The sequence below is a fragment of the Sceloporus undulatus genome, chromosome 1, assembly GCF_019175285.1.
Source record: "Sceloporus undulatus isolate JIND9_A2432 ecotype Alabama chromosome 1, SceUnd_v1.1, whole genome shotgun sequence".
NCBI classification, from domain to species: domain Eukaryota; kingdom Metazoa; phylum Chordata; class Lepidosauria; order Squamata; family Phrynosomatidae; genus Sceloporus; species Sceloporus undulatus.
This window is the reverse complement of record NC_056522.1, coordinates 307,607,628-307,628,035: the sequence shown is the minus strand read 5'-3', so window position 1 is coordinate 307,628,035 and position 20,408 is coordinate 307,607,628. Positions and strand designations below refer to the sequence as shown.

The 20,408-nt window shown below is 38.3% G+C and overlaps 1 protein-coding gene across 2 annotated transcripts in view; it reads left to right on the top strand.

Moving 5' to 3' along the window:
* The window catches only part of PHF21A (PHD finger protein 21A), a 188,622-nt gene that overhangs the window by 41,065 nt on the left and 127,149 nt on the right, over positions 1–20,408 (top strand). For both annotated transcript variants that reach the window (XM_042452798.1, XM_042452786.1), the window contains exons 2-3: positions 17,211–17,249; positions 17,926–18,079. In XM_042452798.1, coding sequence (XP_042308732.1) covers positions 18,026–18,079 — 54 coding nt within the window. In that variant the 5' untranslated portion in view covers positions 17,211–17,249; positions 17,926–18,025. The remainder of the gene's footprint in view (positions 1–17,210; positions 17,250–17,925; positions 18,080–20,408) is intronic.

The window sequence follows — 20,408 nt, the reverse complement described above, 5'->3', positions numbered from 1 at the left end:
CTTTTATGTTGCCATGATTTAAAAATACAGTATGGGGTTTGATGATCTACAGATTTATCAGATTGACGGATCTGAAGCTCATGAATATGAAGGGCCAAATGTATAGTGCTTGAACTTCAGAAAACTTTCTGAGGAGATATATTGTAGAAGCATATTGTCATTTTGCAACCAGACTATCCAACTGACAATTTTGTAACATGTATTGATTTATACCATGCCCAGTAGCCATAGCAATTAGGATAGTTTAAACCTTTTCTCATTTTAGTTAATATTGTTTAGGAAAGGAATTGGCCAACTGCCCATTTTTACTGGCAAAGAGAACAAGCTACATATTACTACTTCCTTGAATGTTTCAGTTGCATGATGTTTTCATGTTCAGCTGAGTGCCATGTATGTTCCTTGGAAGTAGGTTCTGTCATGTTCAGTGTGCCTTGAGTTAAGCTTGCATAATTTAGTTGTGGATGTGGCAAGACTGAACGTCTCCCCAAAATACTGTGATTGAATGGTGAGGTTGTCAGGTGACTTGTCTTGCCATAGTGTTGCATGGCCAGTACTTAGTAGACCTTCAGTCTTCTCGTCCAGTTTCAGATTCATTTTGTGTATACAGAAGATATTTGAATGTTCTGGAACATAGTGCTAAGCTTATTAGGATTTTCCAACTGGGCAGTTGGAGACATAGTGATTACCACTGCCCAGACCTGTTATCTTCCCCTGGATGTTAGGGCCACTGTCATGTGAATGAATGAAAGAAGTAGATGGTAGTGAAGATTGCATCAGTTGGGCTTATTCACTGCTTGACTTCTGTTGGTGGAACAGTGGAATCAAGTGCAAATAGGACTGAGGACCTTCCCAAAGAGGTCCTCAAGTTGGCAAAATAAATAGTGGTACATCCAGAGCCTTGGGGATACTAGTGGCCATTTGGGGTCAACAAATGTTAGCTCTCTTCCCCAAATTTTTCAGGGTGGAGGAGGCATGGGGACCCTTTGAGTAACCAAAAAAACAGCCTTGATGGCTGCCCTTTCACCTTGTTCTTGCACCTGTTTGGATACATGACAGAGGAGCAGGTAGGGGGCATGAAATAGAAACCATTAATTTTATAGTTGCTATTATTATTTTCTGCAAGTTATGTAGATCAGGAGACATGCAGGCTGAATACTCAACGGGTCTGGATTGTAGTCTTTGTAGTAAAGTTCTCTATTAATAACAAACATATGTTTTGTTTTATTATAGTAATCAATTAGAATGCATTCATCTCAATAGCTATATTAATTAGAAAACTGGTAACCTGATTTTAAATCAGTTGCTTAATGAAATACTTTGAATCTGCTCGAATTGTTGATTTTAAATCAGTGATTTAAACTGATCTGATTTTCAGTAGATACAGCCTCCACATTAACAACATGAGTGTTAATACTTTCCTGTTCCATTCCTAATACAGCAACATTTTTTTAAAAAAAATTTACTGTTTAGAAAAATAACATGTATTCACTCACGGTACTATCTTTCACACCCTTTCATAATTTAATGCATCTAAGGAAGTAGACTGAAATCTATGGAAGCTCATATTGCCAATTTCTTTCTTGCAGTTAGTCTCAAATGTGCTACAAGATCTCTCCACATATCCTTTCATAATGTTCATAATGTCGTTTCCTTTTGGATCATTCTTGCTCCAGCTGAGGTAGTTCTTAGGAAAACTAGGAAAGAATAATCTGTTTTTTTGGGGGGGGGGGGGTAAGCTGTTATTCCATTGAGCCAAGATTACATGTGCAAACAAGTATGCTTTTAGGAAGAAAATAGATTAGAACTCACTAAGTTGGAAAGCTTTGATTTGGCCCATATACGTTAAAACTGGACATGGAGGCTCATACATTAGAATATTACTTCATACAGAAAAATAGCAGTTTAAGGAAAGATGTTCTTCAGAACTTTTCACCACTTGCTTTTTTGCAGAGTGTGGGAATAGTGTCACAAGAGAGTATTCTATCATTAGAGTACATACCTATAGTCTGAACTGGTGTGGCCCCATCAAACATTTAATGCCTTAGTGAAAGCCATGCTTTGATATGTTCACAGAATGCTTTTTTGTAGAACAATCCCAGTTTCTTTGCCAATAGCTGAAGATGAAAAGAATTCATTTATTTGATAATTCCTTTTTATTTCAGAGGAATATAATATGTTAAAATTCCATTGCAGAGAGTTGAATTAAAATTTTAAAATACCCTTCTGTTTTCATCATTGTTGAAAATGTATTGCTTGTTTGCTAGATAATTAGCTTTTAACTTAGTGTTTTTTTCTAAGTTGCATTTGAAAGGAAATTGAAATTCAATTAAAATACTCAAAACCAGCATTTTAAAATTTGTTGCTGTTACAAAAAAGTACATAAATGGGTTGTACATAAATGAAAGGAGAAATGTTTTTATTAAGCAGAAACTGACAATAATAATTAAAGCAAAAACTTATTTTACACAGGGAAGAAATGTAGAAGTTCATATACCTTGGATGTATAAACATTCTAATAGCATGGTATATTGTTTTGGTGTATTGAACATAAAAGCTGGATAACTGTTTTTTCATTTTATTTGTTTGATCTTGCATATCTATATTTAAGAAAGATTGCAACAACCCACTTACTTATCCTTAAGCCTTTCTTTGCTTTTCTGCCAAGTTTGCAAATGTGGCCTCATTTGCAAACAAAATAATTGTCTAAAAATCTCTGTGGGTCTGTCCAGTTCCTGAGAGAGTGATCTTTATGATGTTTAGTCTGGCATGTGTGTACCACTTCAATGCACAATAGTACTAACCATAAACACAGCAAAAATGCATGCTTACTGCTCAGCTGCACCTATCCAGAAGAAGGCTCTTATGTATGATTTGAAATGGAGTAGCACAGGTAGTTTTTTTTTAAATGAAAACAAGACTTTCTCCATTCCACAGCAACCTGTTACATTCTTGCTACCGCTAAGTGGTGCTATATGGTATATACTACCTCTGGTATATGCATTCATAGACAGAATTAATCAATTTTTGTAGCTGTGGGGGCTAAAACGTACTCTTTTAAAATAAAAAACTGAACATGGTCAGAATTCCTGCAAGCCCCAGTATGCAAGCTGCAAAACTATTGACAATATTCATGAATGTCACTAGACAAATGGATAGTCAAAATGCTCGTTTTAGGAGCCTTGTCTGAAGATAAAATAGCACAAAATAGCATGCACTGCCCTCTGCTCTGTACTAGGCTTGTTAAATATTATAAAAGATTAATATTATTAAAAATAGAAATCATAACCTTCCATTCTCACTCTGTGGTAGTTATCCATCACTTGCAGATAAGGACACTATGAGGTGCTGACTGCAGAAACACAAAGTAGGAGAAAGGTGTTAGGCTTGGGATGTATGGAATAGGTGAGATTGTACGGGGTAAATGTTTAGATATCTACTTGCTTTCTCCTAGCAGAACACAGTCAATCTTATACCTTTTGGTTTTATCTTTCTATTTTCTTCTTAGGTTATTTAGATACCTTAGTTGACAGCTTTTAGCACTTGAAAAAAGTGAGTTCAAACATGATTGGGTTGGTGGGGAGGCCTGTTAAAGGATCATCTTTGTGGGTAACTTAGGGCTTAGCAGGTCTGTTGGTTACTGCCTAGATATAAGGACATCTGTGAACAATAGCTTCTCTGATGGAGACAAATTGGGATATAATTGCAATATATACATGCATACATTCCATAGGATATACAGTGGGCCCTCCTTATAGGCAGGCTTGCCTTCCGTGGCTTTGAGCTTATGTGGAAGGCAAACCCCGGCAGAAATAATGGGGCGCGTGCTCGTACCGCTCGGCCCATGCACTGCTGCAAGCACATGCCCCATTATTTTCTATGGGGCTTGAGCATACGCTCTTTTCCTCATACGTGGGGGGGGGGGCCGGAACAGATCCTCCGCGTATGGGGAAGGTGGACTGTACAGTCTACCTTTTCTATAGGTGGGTTGGTGATCCACAGATTTGGCCGCTTGCAGATAGGCATGCCCAATTTTATTAATGGCAGTGCATGTCTGTGTGTATCTCACTGCCATTGAATAATATGGGGCATAACCATTGATGTCTTTTGCCTTGCGGGGGGGGGGGGGCGCGCGAACAGAACTGAACCCCCTCAGATGGGAAAGGTCCGCTGTATTCAGTAAGATACATTTGGAAAGTTATTTAAAATAAATTTACATCTGAACTACTCGTCCTTGAAATCAGTCTAGTATTTGTGTTTTTATAGTAACATGGCGCTTACAATGTGTAGGAAAAAACCTGCCAAGTAAAATGTTCTGAGTGCATGTATGAATTTTTGTAAAAGCTTGTACAGTGGTACCCCGGGTTACGAAATTAATTCGTTCCGCGGTTAATTTCGTAACCCGAAATACCTTCGTAAGCCGAATTCCCATAGGCGCTAATGGAAAAATAGCTCTCTGCTGCCCTCCGGTGGCGGAAAATAGCGCCGCGGTTTTTTCGTAACCCGAAGAAACCTTCGTAAGCCGAAGCAATAAATCCCTATGGGATTTTTTCGTATCCCGAAAAATTCGTAACCCGGCGCATTCGTATCCCGGGGTACCACTGTAATTAGGTTTGGATGTATAGTTACTAAGATCAAGCTCTTGATTGTTCATGAAAAAATTTATGTTACATAATAATATTTGTTGTTATTAGTGGGTGATTTTTTTTACTGTGGTACTGTAATGTGTTACTTTGGTGAGATACAGACCGCCGCTTTGCGGCAGTCTCCCGCCGGCGCCATTTGCTCCATGCGGGAGCCGCAGCAGCCAAACCGCGCGGCTCCCGCACGGAGCAAAAAAGAAGCTCCATTTCGGAGCTTCTTTTTGCGGCGCCTTTATGACGTCGTGAGGCGCCGCTGGTGCATTCACGACATCATAGGCGCCGCGACACGTCTGGACGCTATGCGTCCAGTACGTAAACATGGCGGCCCCCATGTGGAAGGGGCACCGCCATGTTGTACGTATTCTATACGTACTAGGGTTAGGGGGGTGCGGAAGCACCGCCCCTTCCTAACCCTAGTACGTATAGAAGACGTACTATATGGCGGTTTGTATCCCGCCTTTGCTAACAAGTTATTGCGAGCGTGTATTACTTCTCAAAGTAACATGACAGGGAGTTCTGCTTGTTATTTGTTACTGAGCACATTCTGACAAAGGCAGTGTCTGCACTACCGAAATAATTCACATTGACACAATTTTAACTGCCATGGCTCAATTAGATGGAATTCTGGGATTTGCAGTTTGTTGTGGCACCAGAAATTTGGTGGCACAACAAACTACTAATCCAAGAATTCCATAGCACTGAGCCATGACAGTTCAAGTAGTGTCAAGATGAATTATTTCTACAGTGCAGATGCACCCTAAGTCTGTGCAGTGGGAAGAGAGAAGGAAGACAGGCCAACTCCTTTTGGGAGGTGTTGTAAAGCAGCAGAAAAGTCAACAATGAGAGAGGGAGGAAAAGCGGGGGAAGGAGGAGACACAGTGAAAATATAAGTTGCCTTAGACATTCAGGTTGGTTGGCTATTTTAAAAAACCTTTAAAGTTAACCTGTCTGTTCTGCCTTCCTCACTTCTGCCCAAATGAAAGAGAGTGATGTCACTGCCAGGAACATTAGCATGCAAAGGGGTCGTGCAGCACCTTTGAGACTAACTGAGCAAAAGAAGTTTAAGCTTTCATAGACTTGGTCTACTTTCTCAGATGCATGGGGTGAACTGGTGCCCAGGAAAGACCTGTATGTTCAGACTGAATGAATAGCCAGAATGAGGAGTGGTAGAAGTGAAGATGACAGTATACAAAAAGGAGAGAATGAGGCAACAATGGCAGCAGAGAACTTGAGGAGGGGTGAACCTGAGGGAGAGTGGCTTTCAGGGAGGAGAACTTGGGGGATGGGCTTTAGGGGACTTGAAAAGATTTGAGGAGGGATGGATTTGGGGAGGAAGGATTGAGGGGGTGGTGGGTGATAGATGTACATATTAGGGTGAAAAACAGCTAGGCAGCAGCAGTAGTGGTGGGTGCCACTAGTGGAGGATCTTACAGAGGCAAAAACAGTGACAACATACCAAATACGACATAGCTAATACATGCAAGGATGGAGGCAGTAGTGAACCTCCTCACAAGAAACTCTCACTGAGAAAACCATGTGATGGATGAGACAATAATGAAACAAGAGGTAGGGATAGGGCTCAAGCAGAGCATTTACACATAGGGATATGATCAAAGGCACAAGAAAACTCAGTCAGAAAGGAAGTCAAACAGCAGACATTTTCAAAAATGAAGAGATTGTCCAAAGCTCTACTACACATGTTTAAGGAACATAGAAAGCTAAAAATAGGTGTTGTTTTTTTTTTTTGAAAGAAGGAAATGGGACATATAAACATAGCAAAATTAGGGATGTATAAGCTAAAATTGATAGGAATGGGACATTTTGAATTGGACAATTACTTCTACTCAGGAAGTGAAAAGACAAGAAGAAATGGGGTGGCAATAATAGTGAGAAGAGATGTAACAAGATCAACGGATGTAATGCAAAGCCAGATCAAATCATGTCAATAAGACTTCAGGGGAAACAAATCAACATTATCATAATCCTAGAGGAAGAAGAAATTGAGATATTCTACAGTGTAGTCAGGAAGAAACTGACAGCACACCAAAACAGAAATTCTTGTTAATCATAGGTGAGTAGAATACAAAAGTAGGAAGCAGGGCAGAAGCACAAACTGTAGGAAAAATTGGATTAAGTTCAAGAAATGAAGCAAGAGAGTGATTGAGTTTTGCAAGGTCAATGTCTATTCATTGCAAAAACTTTATTGATATAACCAAAGTGGAGACTGTATGCATGGACATCAGCTAATGGCTAATAAAAAGATCAGATAGACTGCATAAATTGGAAATACAGTGGACCCTTGTTATACGCTGGGGTTTGGTTTCAAGATCCCCCGTGTATAACAAAATCTGTGTATGCTCAAGTCCTGTTAAATATAATGACATAGCAAAATGGTGTCTTTTATAAAAATGGAAAATCAAGGTTTGATATTTGAAATTTATATATTTTTTGGAACATTTTCAAACCGTGTATGCTTGCAACCGTGTATAAAAAAGGCCGACTGTAGAAGATGGAGAAGCTCTAATGAGACCAGGCAAAGATTGTGGCACAGACTATGAGGTACTAATATAAAAATTTAGAATAAAACTGAAGAACAAAAACAAAAACCAATCAACATGCTGAAATATGACCTGAAGAACATTCCAGCAGAATTTAAAGATGAAGTGAAAAATAGGTTCGCACTATTAAACTTCATGGACTGTAAACCAGAAGAACTATAGACAGAAACCAGGGCCATAGTCAAGGAGGAATGCAGAAAGATGCTGTCTCCATCCAAAAAGAAAGAGAAGGAACAATGGATGACAGATGAAATGCTTCAAACAATAAAGGAAAAAAAGGGAAGCAAAAGAAAAGGGGAGACGGAAACAAACAGAACTGTGAATGAAACTGTTCAACCACTAGTGTGCATTGATAAAGAGAATTACTGTAATAATCAATGCAGAAAAATAGAAGCAAAAAACAAAAAAGGAAGAACAAGAGACCTGTTCCACAAGCTCATTGAAATCAAAGAGAAATTTAAATCAGGGGTGGAGATGCTCTACAGTCAGCAAAGGATCATAATACAGGACCAAAAGGAAATAAATAGATGGTGGAAGCAGTACGCAGAAGAGCTATATAATAGAGATAAAAGGATGGGAAGAAGAATGGAAAGCAGAATTGTACAAAAAAGAACCCCAAATTCTGGAAGGTGAAAGGTGCATTCAAAACAAATAGGAAGAGTAAATCACCAGGAACAGATGACATACCAATAAATTCTCCATCAAAGACTCCTACCGTATATGGAGCAAGAAATTCCAGAGGCGCAAGCTGGGTTCAGGAAAGAAAATGTCACTAGGGATCATATTGCCAACAAATGCTGGATAATGGAGTGCACCAGAGAATTCCAGAATAAAATCAGCATGTGCTTTGTGATTACAGCAAAGATTTTGACTGCATAGATCACAAAAACCTATGGACTGATCTTAAAGCAATCAGGGTACCATTACATTTGATTGTCCTCCTGATACATAACCTGTGCTTAAGATAGGATATTACCATTAGAACAGAATACAGAAAAACAGAATGGTTCCCAGCTGGAAAGAGCAGGTGGTCAGACACGGCTGCATTCTGTCACCACATTTGTTCAATCTGTATGCAGAAACATCATATGCAGAGCAAGTTTAGACTCAGAGGAAGGAATATCAACAATTGAAGATATGCAGATAACACCATGATACTAACAGAAAGCAACAAAGACTTAGAACAGTAGCTAAGGAAGTCACAAAAGAAATCCAGATGCTAACTCTGTCCACACGCCTACTCAGGAAATGTCATTACAGGACTTAATCATATAACCAACAATATTAGAGGTACTTTCACTTGCTTCATCTTCTAATGTACAAGCCCTCCCTTCACCCACCATCTTGAGGGAGAGAGAGTCAGGCTAGCTCCAACAGGCCTGCCTGGAAGAAGAAGAGCCCTCCCTCCAGTCCATCTGCCTTGGCCCAGGCCTCAGAGGGAGAGAATAACTGCTGGACCTGATCCCCTTCCCCCCTTGCCATTCCCTTCTCCTTTTGTGTCCTGTCTTTTAGATTATAAGCCTGAGGGCCAGTCTCTACGCCTGATAAATGGACATAAATCAGATATTAGGAATGGGAATACACCCCCCTCAAAAAAAAAAAAAACCTGTTGCAGAACACTTCATTCTTCCTGGGCATTCTATCTCTGACCTCAGGACAGTGGCCCTTAAACAAAAAATCCTACAAGAATTAATCACTGTGGTGCATTACTACTGGGGATAGGGTGAGGTAGGGTTGCCTTATTAGGCTGGCAGCTCCAAACAGGTACAAGGCAAGCATTTGGGCAGGTGAGGGTGCTGTGAACTATGAGAGAATTAAGAGGTAAACAAACCATATAATTACTGTCAGAGCATGGTAGGATCTGTAAGCCTATACTTCTGGAAACTGGGGAGAGCTATCCTAAATGACAGAGTTTAACAATCTATTCCTTGGGGTCATTCCCACTGGCCTATAACGCGGGTCAGGATGCGAATCATGGGTGCATCGTTTCCATTTGAGCGCAAATTTGAACCGCATTGCTCTGATATCGTTCCCATTGAGATTAGAATCTGAATCGATTTATCTAGGAAAACCCAAATTATAGGTTGATAGATCGGTTTAGAAAGACAGTGGTTTTAAAGCGAGTTTTCTTTTGCTTCCGGGGTCTGAATCGCGGCATCCGAATGGGAACGACAAAGGTGTCTGATTCGGGAACCTAGAGATGGGAGGAGCAGTGCTCAAGGGCTGGCCTGGGGGTGTCACCCTCTTTGTTCTCTTTCTACATCGCCGGCGCCATTTTATTCTGTTCGCATAGCCTTTCCCCCAGTGGATTGGGAAGCAGGGTAAGGCGATCACACTACATTGAGCTCCAAACGCAGCAAACACAGTACTCCCCCTGCAACCTCCCCTCTGCTCCACATTCATAGACCGATGTGTGAGGAGAGCCATTGAACACCATTTTAAACTATTATTTATTTATTTATTTATTGCCTCTGTCTGAGCGCCTGAGCAGCAGATGGGCTTTGCAGTACATGCCTGCATGATCGCCCCACAGACAGCCCAGGGAGCAGTAGGGGAGGCAAAGGGATTTGGGGTGATTAGAGGCTCCTTCTCTCTTTCCCAGAGGAACTATGGGAAGACACAGAAGAGGCTGGATGCCAAGGGATTTGAGGGGAATAGAGGCTCCTCTTTTCTCTTTCCTAGAGGGAGTCTGGGGAGACACAGAAGAGCCTTGGATGCAAGGGGTTTAGGACGAATAGAGGCTCCTACTCTCTTTCCCAGAGGGAGTCTGGGGAGAAACAGAAGAGGCTGGATGCCAAGGGATTGGGGGCAAAGAGAGGCTCCTCTTTTCTCTTTCCTCGAGGGGAAAAGTGCCTAAGCGACTGATTGGCTGTGATGTCAAGCGCTTAGGCGCTTGACTGACAGCTGCTTTAAAAAAAGAGGTTCCAGAAGGGCAATGGGAGCGGGGAGCAAAATAACCCGCTTCAAATTACCACAGGGAAAATACAGTGGGTCCTTGCCTTACGTGGGGGATCCGTTCCATATCCCTCCGCGTAAGGCGAATTCCGCCTATGCTCGAGTCCCATTGGAAACAATGGGGCTCGTGCGCGGGCGCACGCAGGGCACAACGGGAGCGCCGCCCATTCAATTGAACGGGACGCACCGCCCCTTCTGCCCTGCGCGCACCGGCGGCTTTGAGCGCCTATGCTCAAAGCCACCTATAAAAAGGCAGCGTATGGCGAGGCACGACTGTACCAATGGGAACGAAAAAGGGTAAAAAAAACCGGGTCTGTTTGCACTCGTTTTTAATGGGAACAATGGGTCAGATTTGAGTCAGAATCCAAGTCAGATTCGCAGTGAAATAAGCCGCTTTTTTTGCCCAGTGGGAATGGGGCCATTATCTTTTATCTCTGGTGTGCATTTCTCTTCTCTCCATTCCCTAGCGCTGGCAATATGTATGGTTTTCTCTCTCACCCCTCAAATACTGTAGGAGGGGTTGGTCTGGATTAGTGGTTAAAAATTAAACTGGAAATGGAAATTGAAAAATTAAATAATGATTATATAAAGAATAGAAGTATACAAAACTTAAAATTGTACTATATATATAATTACAAGCAAAAAGAAAGGAATTAGAGAAGATAGAGATAGATCAGATCCAGAAAAAATTGATATATTTACGGAGGGAGTTTTTTGAATATAGTAATAAAAATTCAAAAATGTTAGCAAGATTAACACAAAAGAAGAAAGAGAAAAATTTGATAGGGGTTATAAAGGATAAAACAGGGAAAAATGTATGTTGATGAAAGAAAAGATAAGGATATTTGAAGAATACTATAAAGACCTAGATACAGCAGGGGATAGTTCAATGGATAAAATTGAGGAATATATAGAGAAATACTGGAGAATAAAAATAGAGGAAGAGGACAAAGAAATAATGGAACAACCGGTTTCAAAAAAAGAAATAGAAGAAGTGATAGATAAGTTAAAAGGAGGGAAATCACCGGGAATGGATGGATTGGGGCTAGAATATTATAAAACTTTTAAAAAGGTTTAAATACCTAAATTAGAAGTATTATACAATAAAATTTTAAATGGAGAAAGGATCCCACCATCGTGGGACCGTTCAATGATAATATTGATTCCAAAACCGGATAAAGATTTGTCAGACCCAGGCTCATACAGACCTATATCCCTTATAAATCAGGATGCTAAAATATTAACAGCCATAATGGCAAAAAGAATGAATAAGTTCATATATAAATATATTCAAAATGATCAATGTGGATTTGTGCAAGGAAGACAAATGTCAAATTTAATAGGAAGAGTATTGACTAAAATAAATATAATAGGGGAAAAAATCAGAAAGCAGGAATAATGGCATTAGATATTTATAAAGCTTTTGATTGTGTGGAATGGCCAGCATTAAAAACAATGTTAAAGAAATTAGGTATGGAAGAAAAGTTTAGAGGATTGATAGATCAGTTAAATTTAAATAATACAGCAGTAGTAACAATAAATGATGGAATAACAGAACAAATCTCAATTTCTAGAGGTACAAGGCAAGGATGCCCTCTTTCCCCAGTTTTATTTGCAATAATTATTGAAATATTAGCAAATATTATTAGGGAGGATGAAAATTTGGAAGGAATTGGGATGAGAAAATTGAATAAGATAAGTTTATTTGCAGATGATACCTTATTAACAATTAGAGATCCCTTGGAAAAAATGAATATTGTGAAAAATCATTTAAAGGAGTTTGGAGAAATGACAGGATTATGAGTTAATTGGAATAAATCAGAGCTAATGTTGTTTAATTATTCAAAAACAGAAGAACAGAAATTTTTAAAGGATGAAAAGATAGATGTAAAGGTAAAAGATACAATTAAATATTTAGGAATAAAAATTACAAAAAATTATTGATATAACCAAAGTGGAGACTGTATGCAAAAATTAGAGGACCAGAACTATAAAAAATTAAGAATAGAAATTAAAAGGAAATTAGAAGAATATAAAAATACTGAATTATTATGGTTTGGTAGAATTGCATTAATAAAAATGAAAATTCTGCCTAAGATCAACTTTTTGTTCAGGATGTTGCCAATACAAATATCAGAAGTTGAAATTAAAAATTGGCAAGTATTAGTGAATAATTATTGTAATGGGAATAAAAAAGTAAGGATTAATAAAAGATATTGGTATAAACCCCAAAAAGAAGGAGGTTTGGGTCTCCCAAACTTAAAATTGTACTATAATGCAAACCAAATAAGATATATTATAGATGGAATTATAGAGAAAGGGGAATTAGATTGGTTAGAGATGGAAATAACAGGAATAGAGCTAAAATTGGAAAATATATTTTTAAAATAATTTACTATGAAAGAAATGAAGGAAATAGAAAACCCCTTTTTAAAGAACATACTAGAAATTTGGGGAAAAAATAAAGAAAAATTAATGCCAGCCATCTCACCATTAACACCAGTTATTATGCTAAAAAAATTTCCAACAAATTTAAAGGAAGAATTGGGGAAATTGGTAAAAGGTCAAGAAATATATAGGATAAAAGAATGGATGAAGATAATGAAGGAGAAAGGGAAAATAAAGGAGAAATTGCAAGGATCAAAATTAACTTGGTATAATTGTATTCAATTGGAACAATGGACAAAAAACTATGAGAAAAATATTGGAGAGATTAGAGAATATAGGTATGGGAGAAAAGTTTAGAGGATTGATAGATCAGTTATCAAAATTTGAACATTTGATCAGGCAAAGAGAAAGTATAGAGGAAAATGAAACTTTGAAAGGGGTTACAAGTGAAATATATAAATTATTATTAAAATATAATGAAAAAGAAGATTATCTTAGGACAACATGGGAGGAGGATTTAGTACAAAAAATAAACATCCACGAATGGGGGAAAATTTGGAATCAACGCCATTTAAAATTTTATTCTATACGAGTAAAGGAGAATTACTATAAAATAATATGGCGATGGTATTTAACGCCTGTAAGGTTAAGTTATACAAATAAGAATTATTCAAGGTTATGCTGGAGAGGGTGTCCAGAGATAGGCACTTATATGCATATGTGGTGGGGTTGTAGAACTGTAAGGAAATTTTGGCAAATTGTATTTGAAGAGATAAAAGAAATAACAAAAATTGATTTAGAATTTTGTCCAAAGATAGCTTTATTATCTTTATATGATAAAACTAACTGCACCCATGTTATAAAGGATCTAATTACAAATTTACTAACAGCGGCGAGATTAATGATAGCAAAAAAGTGGAAAGACCAGGGAGATTTACAAATACAAGATTGATATAGAGAGATATGGCAAATAGCAATTAATGATAAGTTAACTAGTGGAATTAAGTTTAGAAGAGGAATAATCAAAAGAAATGATTTCGAAGCAATATGGAAAACATTTGTACAAAAGGTTTTAGTAAAAGAAGGAGGTGTCTTACCACCAGAGGAAGAGCTACAATTCTGGAGGTAGAGTAATAAGAAGATATTAGGCTCTGGTGATGGGGAGCACTTGGGGGAAGGGGGAAACGGGGGGAGGGGGAATTATGAAAAGTATATGATGAAAAGAAATATGAATTAGATTTAGATAAAGTAGTAAAGAATGGAATATAAAGGGATATATCATTTGTATGGGGGATATTATGTAAAAGTTCTATGTATTATTATAAGGAGAACTAACCAATATTTTATCAATGTATTATAAAAACATTTATTAATTTAATTCTATCAATAATATATGTATGTATGTATGTATGTATGAATGAAGAATTTATGGAGGACACTTGTGGAGAGACCTATTTCCTCCACCTTGGACAAAGCAGCCTTTGTGAAGGTGGGCTTTGTCTGATTTTTCTGGCCTCTAGGTTAGTTGTGAAAGGACATCTAGAGATCAGGGGGGACTCTTATTATTTTTAATGGTTTTGCTATATAAGCTATAAAATACATTGTTAAATATTATATATACATGCAGCTCATTTATAATATTACTGGGAAACAACAGCTTGCTACTGCATGGGAAAAATAGCAACCATATAAGTAAAATAGATCTTTGAAATGACAGCACTGAGCCAAGTTAACATCAAAACATGTTCCTAAATTACAACTTTAAAGCTATCTTATTTGTAATCATTGGGTCTGTAGCTAAAGTGAAATCCTACGTTGCCTGTTGATTTTCTATTAACTTGCCTGTATTGTGCCTTTAAAAATAACTCATTCCATGGATTTACGGGCTGGACATGTGAAAGTGTTTTTCTAAGCCAGACCTGTATAACTTGGCAGTAGGTAGGGGCCAAAATTAAAATAGGCCAAGATTCTTCATGCCACAGCTCACTTTCCAAGTAAAGGTATAATTAATGAATAAACTATTTTAATCATTAATTAATTTTAATTATTAATATTATTAACATTATTAACACTAATTCCATCATCCTCCACCTCTATCTGGCCCTCTCCTTGGGAGAAGCCAGAATGGCTAGGGAGAAGGCATTTGCCTCTTGTCATCTTCCTCTGCCACCCAAAGGAGAAGGAGCCTTAAGGGACACCCATCTGCCCTTTGTCCTTTTCCTCTGCAGTACAGCCTTCTCTTTCAAAGAAAGCCTGGTGGCAGAGGAGGCTCAAGGGACACATGTTCACTCCGCATCTTAGCGTTCTCTGGTGAAAGACAGTGGAGGAAGCTGGGGGGAGGGTGTCCCTTGGTCCTTCTCTGCAGCCTGGCTCTTTCCTGGGAGAAAGCCAGGCAGTGGAAGAGCCTTGAAGTCTTCATGTGTTGCCTGAAATAGTTTGGCGTGCCGCAAGCAGCCCATGGGCCATATGTTCTACAGGCCTATCCTAAGCTTATGGTGTTTTTCTCTTCTTACTCTCCACCTCCACCCTATTTTCTAACAAGCTAAATCTTACACTCTCTTGTCTTTCATTCTCCTTGTCTGAATCCTTCAGGACAAATCTATCTTGCCTTAGTCATTTTCCACATGCTGTGAACCTCTCCAAATGGCTTAGGGCTGGGTCTGCTCTAAACACAGGGAAGCAGCACATCAGGCGAGAGTATTATGACCAGTAGATTCCCCCTCCATCTTCCTGTCTTCTCGTATCCCAAAACAAGTAAGCCCAGCTAGAGCAAACAGAGCACCTTGAACTGTTTCCAATCATCTGTTAAAGTTATATGTGTACTTGCACAGTGTTTTTCGTCTATATTCCATTAGCTACTACTTGTAGTGACCACTAATCCTCGTTACACTGAAAGTTAATTATACAAGAGAATTTGTAATTCATTTTTCAAACCTGAGCTTTCAATGCCATCTTGAGTCCTCATCTATAGGGAAAGATAGGATGTAAATAAAGTACAGTTGTCCCTCCCCATTCGTGGATTTCCCATTTGCAGTTTTGAGTTTCTGCGGACGACAAGCCAGGAGGGACAAAATGGTGTGTGCATGGGGCCGTGCTGTCATTATACTCATTGGGGCTTGAATATCTGCATTTTTTTTCTATTTCCGGGTTTTTCCCCCTCCAGAATGGATTCCCCGCTAACAGAGAGGGACGACTGTAGTTTGTTGTTTTCAATGTAGCTTGACTCAGTTTTTTTCACATTTTTGAAAGTGGAAAACCTGAGAATAATGTGTATGAATACCTTTTGTATCTCTGTTCTGCCACCACCACCACCCTGCATATGCCAAAATCCGTGATATCTCGTCCCATTGGTTTTAATGGCAGTGCAGCAACATGCATCATAGCAGTGAATCTGGTGGGGCCATCCACGGATGCTCAAATCTGCAGATGGCAAGTCCGTGGTTGGGGTGGGTTGACTGTATTAAAACCATTTTGCTTTTCTGTGATAGGATAGGAAAGAAAATTGTGATGTGTGTAATAAGACTTCTGAGTCTTTGTTTGTGGTTTTAAAATGTGAACCAAAAATGTGTGATATGTTCTTTAGTTACTTCCAGTTCAGTCTGTCTTTCCATTTATCAATCTCAAATATTGCAATATGCCTTTGATATTTTATTTCTTTTAAAATTTGTACCAGCTTTAACTAACATCTCAATTATGGGGAAAGTTTTACACCTACAAGTCACTAAAGATGGCTAAGGCAACTAATAGGCTATCTATTTACAACCATAACTTGGATGCGTAGGTCTTAAATAGTACAACTTATTGGTCAACCTCTAGCTGCAGTAGATAATATTTTTAAGATTGCTTCTAGTAGTGCAGGTTCCAATTTATGCACAGTTCATCTAGGGGTTGGCAAAATTTGGCTCCCCAGGTATTGTTGGCCTGCATGTCCCAGCATTCTTCATTGTCAGTTATGCAGGCTAAGACTCATGAGAATTACAGTTTAACAAAGTGGAGAGCTATGCTTTGTTTTCCCCCCACCTTTTTTTTTTTTAATATAATCTGTTTAACCATTCAAGCTTTTTAGGTGGAAGAGCCAAAACCCATTAGGCTGGTTGATTAGATGGAGTTAGTGTGTTGGGGGAGATCTGGATTACAATCTATTATTATTATTATTATTACTATTATTAATTTGGTGATCTTGGCGGCTTGCTGCACATTCTGTGTGGAACTTTTCTCAGAGGATTGTTGAAATTTGAGCATCTAATTTTAGATTAAGACTAGGTTGGACTTTATATTCATTTGAACATATGGGAGTGAGGAAAGTTGAGTTAATAGTAGTAACTGCAGCTGGATTCACTCTTTACTGTGGACTTCCTATAGCCATCCAGTCACCCACTGTGTGAACAGAATGTAGAATGAGATAGGTTTTTGTTTTCATCTTATGTACTGCTATTTTAAAACCTTTAGTCTGTTTGGCAAAGGAATTTGAACTCTTTTCAGAAGTTGTCCTTGCTGTTCTAAACTTCCTTTTCTCTTTTTATCTGACTTTTAAAACCATATTTTTTTTTAAAAAAACAGTTTCTTGACCAATTTCTCTTTTGAATGCTTTTGTTTGTTTGTTTGTTTGTTTGTTTCAAATTCAAATTTAATTGTACTCCTGTTGATTCCATATTTTTTCCTCCTGTAGGTCTAGAGAGCTGAAGAGAATACTTGTTTCCTAAAAGTGGTAAGCTCTCTTCCTTGTTTTGTTGTTGCAATGAATTCATAGGAAAGTAAATTATTCAATGTGTATATTTTGTCTAGGTGACATCCATGTAGCAGACAGTAAGGATTTATTTTATGAAATGTTGATTTCTGAATGTAGTGTTTTTAGAAGTGGGGCTTATGGCATCAGTTAACTTCCTGTCAAATTCATATTAAATTTAACAAAACCAAGGTAGCTACAGTATTCTTTAATTTAGGCTTTTATTTGATTTATGTGGCCAGTCAAGCTACCTTCAAAATAATACATTAATCATGTCATACATGTTAGACAAAGTAATGCTTTCAGTTCCTCATTCAATGTCATAATCTTTGTAGAAAATGCACTAATACCATATTAGGTAACTTTACATACACTGTTTATGCATATGTTCTTTAATATGTTCTCATTTGTGTAATTAATAGAGCACTTGCAAGAAGTAAGCTTTGCACATTTGTTAAGAGACATATTGCACTGTACTTGTTAAGACTTGCTTTCAGATAAATACATAGTTCTTAGCTGTGAATCTTGTAGAACAGTTTTGCTGCCATGGATCCTCTCTGGTGAGCAAAATTGGGGTAAAAGGCAAGGGATCAGGTTGTTCTGAACTGGATTTTCATAGTTTCCTTTGTCCTTATGATAACAGTAAAATGTTTTACAGCTGTTTAAGAAGAGAAGATTTCCTGTACTCAGAAGCAAGTGTCTGAAGGTGGTGGGGATTTAGTAACCTGGACAGTTTAAGAAAGTGGAGAAGTTAGAGAATGGAGCTGCAGACTCTACAGGAGGCTCTGAAAGTGGAAATTCAGGTTCACCAGGTAAATTGCAGCCTTGTGTGGCTTACTTGTAAAACTTAGTAAAAGTGATTGTGGGATGTCTGGAGGTCCTGATGAGAAATAATAGTTTATTAAATTATTGCTTACTTGTAAAAATCTGCATTACAGTGTGATATTCAACTAGTTTTATTTATTGAATCATAGCCCATTATTTCTCTTGGAATCAGAAAAGATTTACATAGGTCCTGGACAGATGAGCCCTTTGTGGCATCATAGTGATGTGCTAGGGTTGCCTCGGGCAGCGTGTGCACATGCCCTGCAACCCTAGCACACGACGAGGACGTCGCAGCTGCACAGCACCATCCACACGGCACACACAGCTATGACATCGCAGCAGTGCAGCGTCCAAACAGTGCTGCATAGCTGCGACGCCATTGCGCCATCTCTGGTGGTTTGCAGCAGTGCAAGTGCACTGCAAAATGGAGCCGCTTCTGGGCACTCCTTTCTTGATGTGCAGAAGCGTCGCACAATTTGGTTGCTGTGGTGCTGCTGCAGAGCAAGGAGAGGCACCTCCCCAGCGCCTCTATTTGGTGTTCTGTACCACGCCATGGTCACATAGATTTTAGTCTTCATGGACTTAACAATTGGGTGATTTAAATAATTAAAAGCTAAAGGTATAAAAGAGCAGATTCTTTTTTTTTTTTAAATACAATTTACTAAAAATCTGAGTTGTATCTTTTGTGTTACTATGTTCCAGGCTCATAATCACTTACATTTGTCTACTAGCTGAATTTTCAATTTCACAAACATAACAAATATACAGTATACAGTGGGCTCTTGGTATCTGCTGAGGTTTCATTCCAGGAACCCCCCCCCCATGGATACCAAAAATCATGGATGTTCAATTAAATGCAATGGATAGTAAAATGGTGTCCCTTCAATAAAATTGCAAAATCAAGCTTTGCTATTTGAAATGTATTTATTTATTTATTTATTTATTTATTTTATTTTGATCTGTGGATGTTTGAATCCGTGGATAAAGAATCCATGGGTAAGGAGAGCTGACTGTATATGCAACAAACAGAACCTCCAGGGCAACAGCAACAGGTCTTATAGGTATTTGCTCTTTTCAGTTCAGAAATTCTGCCTCTGAGTTGATAATCTCCAACTTTTATTTACATGCACAAATTTAAAGAGAGGGAAAAAGAAATAAGTGTTCCAAAATGTAGACCATAAAATTTGCTGAAATTGTTTAAACAGGAAGTTTACACTCTTAAGTTTGAAAATGATACACATAAATATGATACAGAATGCTCATAGCTAAATAGTAATTTTTAAAATCAAAGCCTTATCTATTATTTGGGTACTAAATTAGGTATGAGGGAGATAGGAATTAAGTGGGGGCCTGGAAGTCCCTGGGCTATGATTCTTCATGTGTGACTAGGTACCCTAGGGGCTGTACCATGCTTGGCCACTGGGCTGTGCAGTTCCCATCCCTGCTGTAGTCTGTAGGGAGTTCCCACTTTAGGCTACTTTTCTCTCTGAATTCTGAATTTGTAATATATATCCAACCAAAGAATGCAATGTTCTTTAAAGGCCCTCTGTCTCCCACCAGACAGAGCAATACACTGTGTGAAGATGTGGGAAAGGGCTGGTTGTGTAATGCCCTCTCACTGGAGCCCTTGATTGGTGCTGGTGTTACTTTAACTCCGGTGCCAAATTAAAACATGGCTTCTGATTAAAACTTTCGGGGCTAAATGATTTCATCTAAATCTGTTTATGTACATGGTTTTAGATAAACCTTTAAAATTATTCATTTAAAGTTATTCAGTTATTTAACATGTTGCTTACATTATTCTTATTATCTTAAATGTTAAGTTATTTAAACTGCTTTTTGTAAGCTGCCCAGAGATTGTTTACTGTAGTGGGTTATAAATATTTTAATAAGAAGATAAATGAACAGATTTTTGTGATATTTTTGTATCAGAGGAAGGAGCTGGGAAAACCACCTTGTTCCTTGACTAAGAAAATCTTGTGAAACTCATGGGGTCCTTTAAGGTATATACACACATTTTTGCATCTTAGCAGTCAGAACAGATAAGGTGTTCTCTTCAGGCTACATCTTCTTGCCCAACTACCTTCCTGCTTGAGCAGTTAAGGATATTCTTGAATTGATGATGGGAATGCTTGGGCTAATGCCAAAGGTGACTGAGGATTTTGTGGCTAAAATGACAAATGTATTCCAAATATATTTTCTCCGTAACATCATTTGTGGGTCACATTCCAGGTCTTGAGAGAAATATGGTAAAATGGAAATGTACCCCCTCCTGCCATATTCAGATCACTCTGAAGTGAAGTTTGGGCTTTCAGA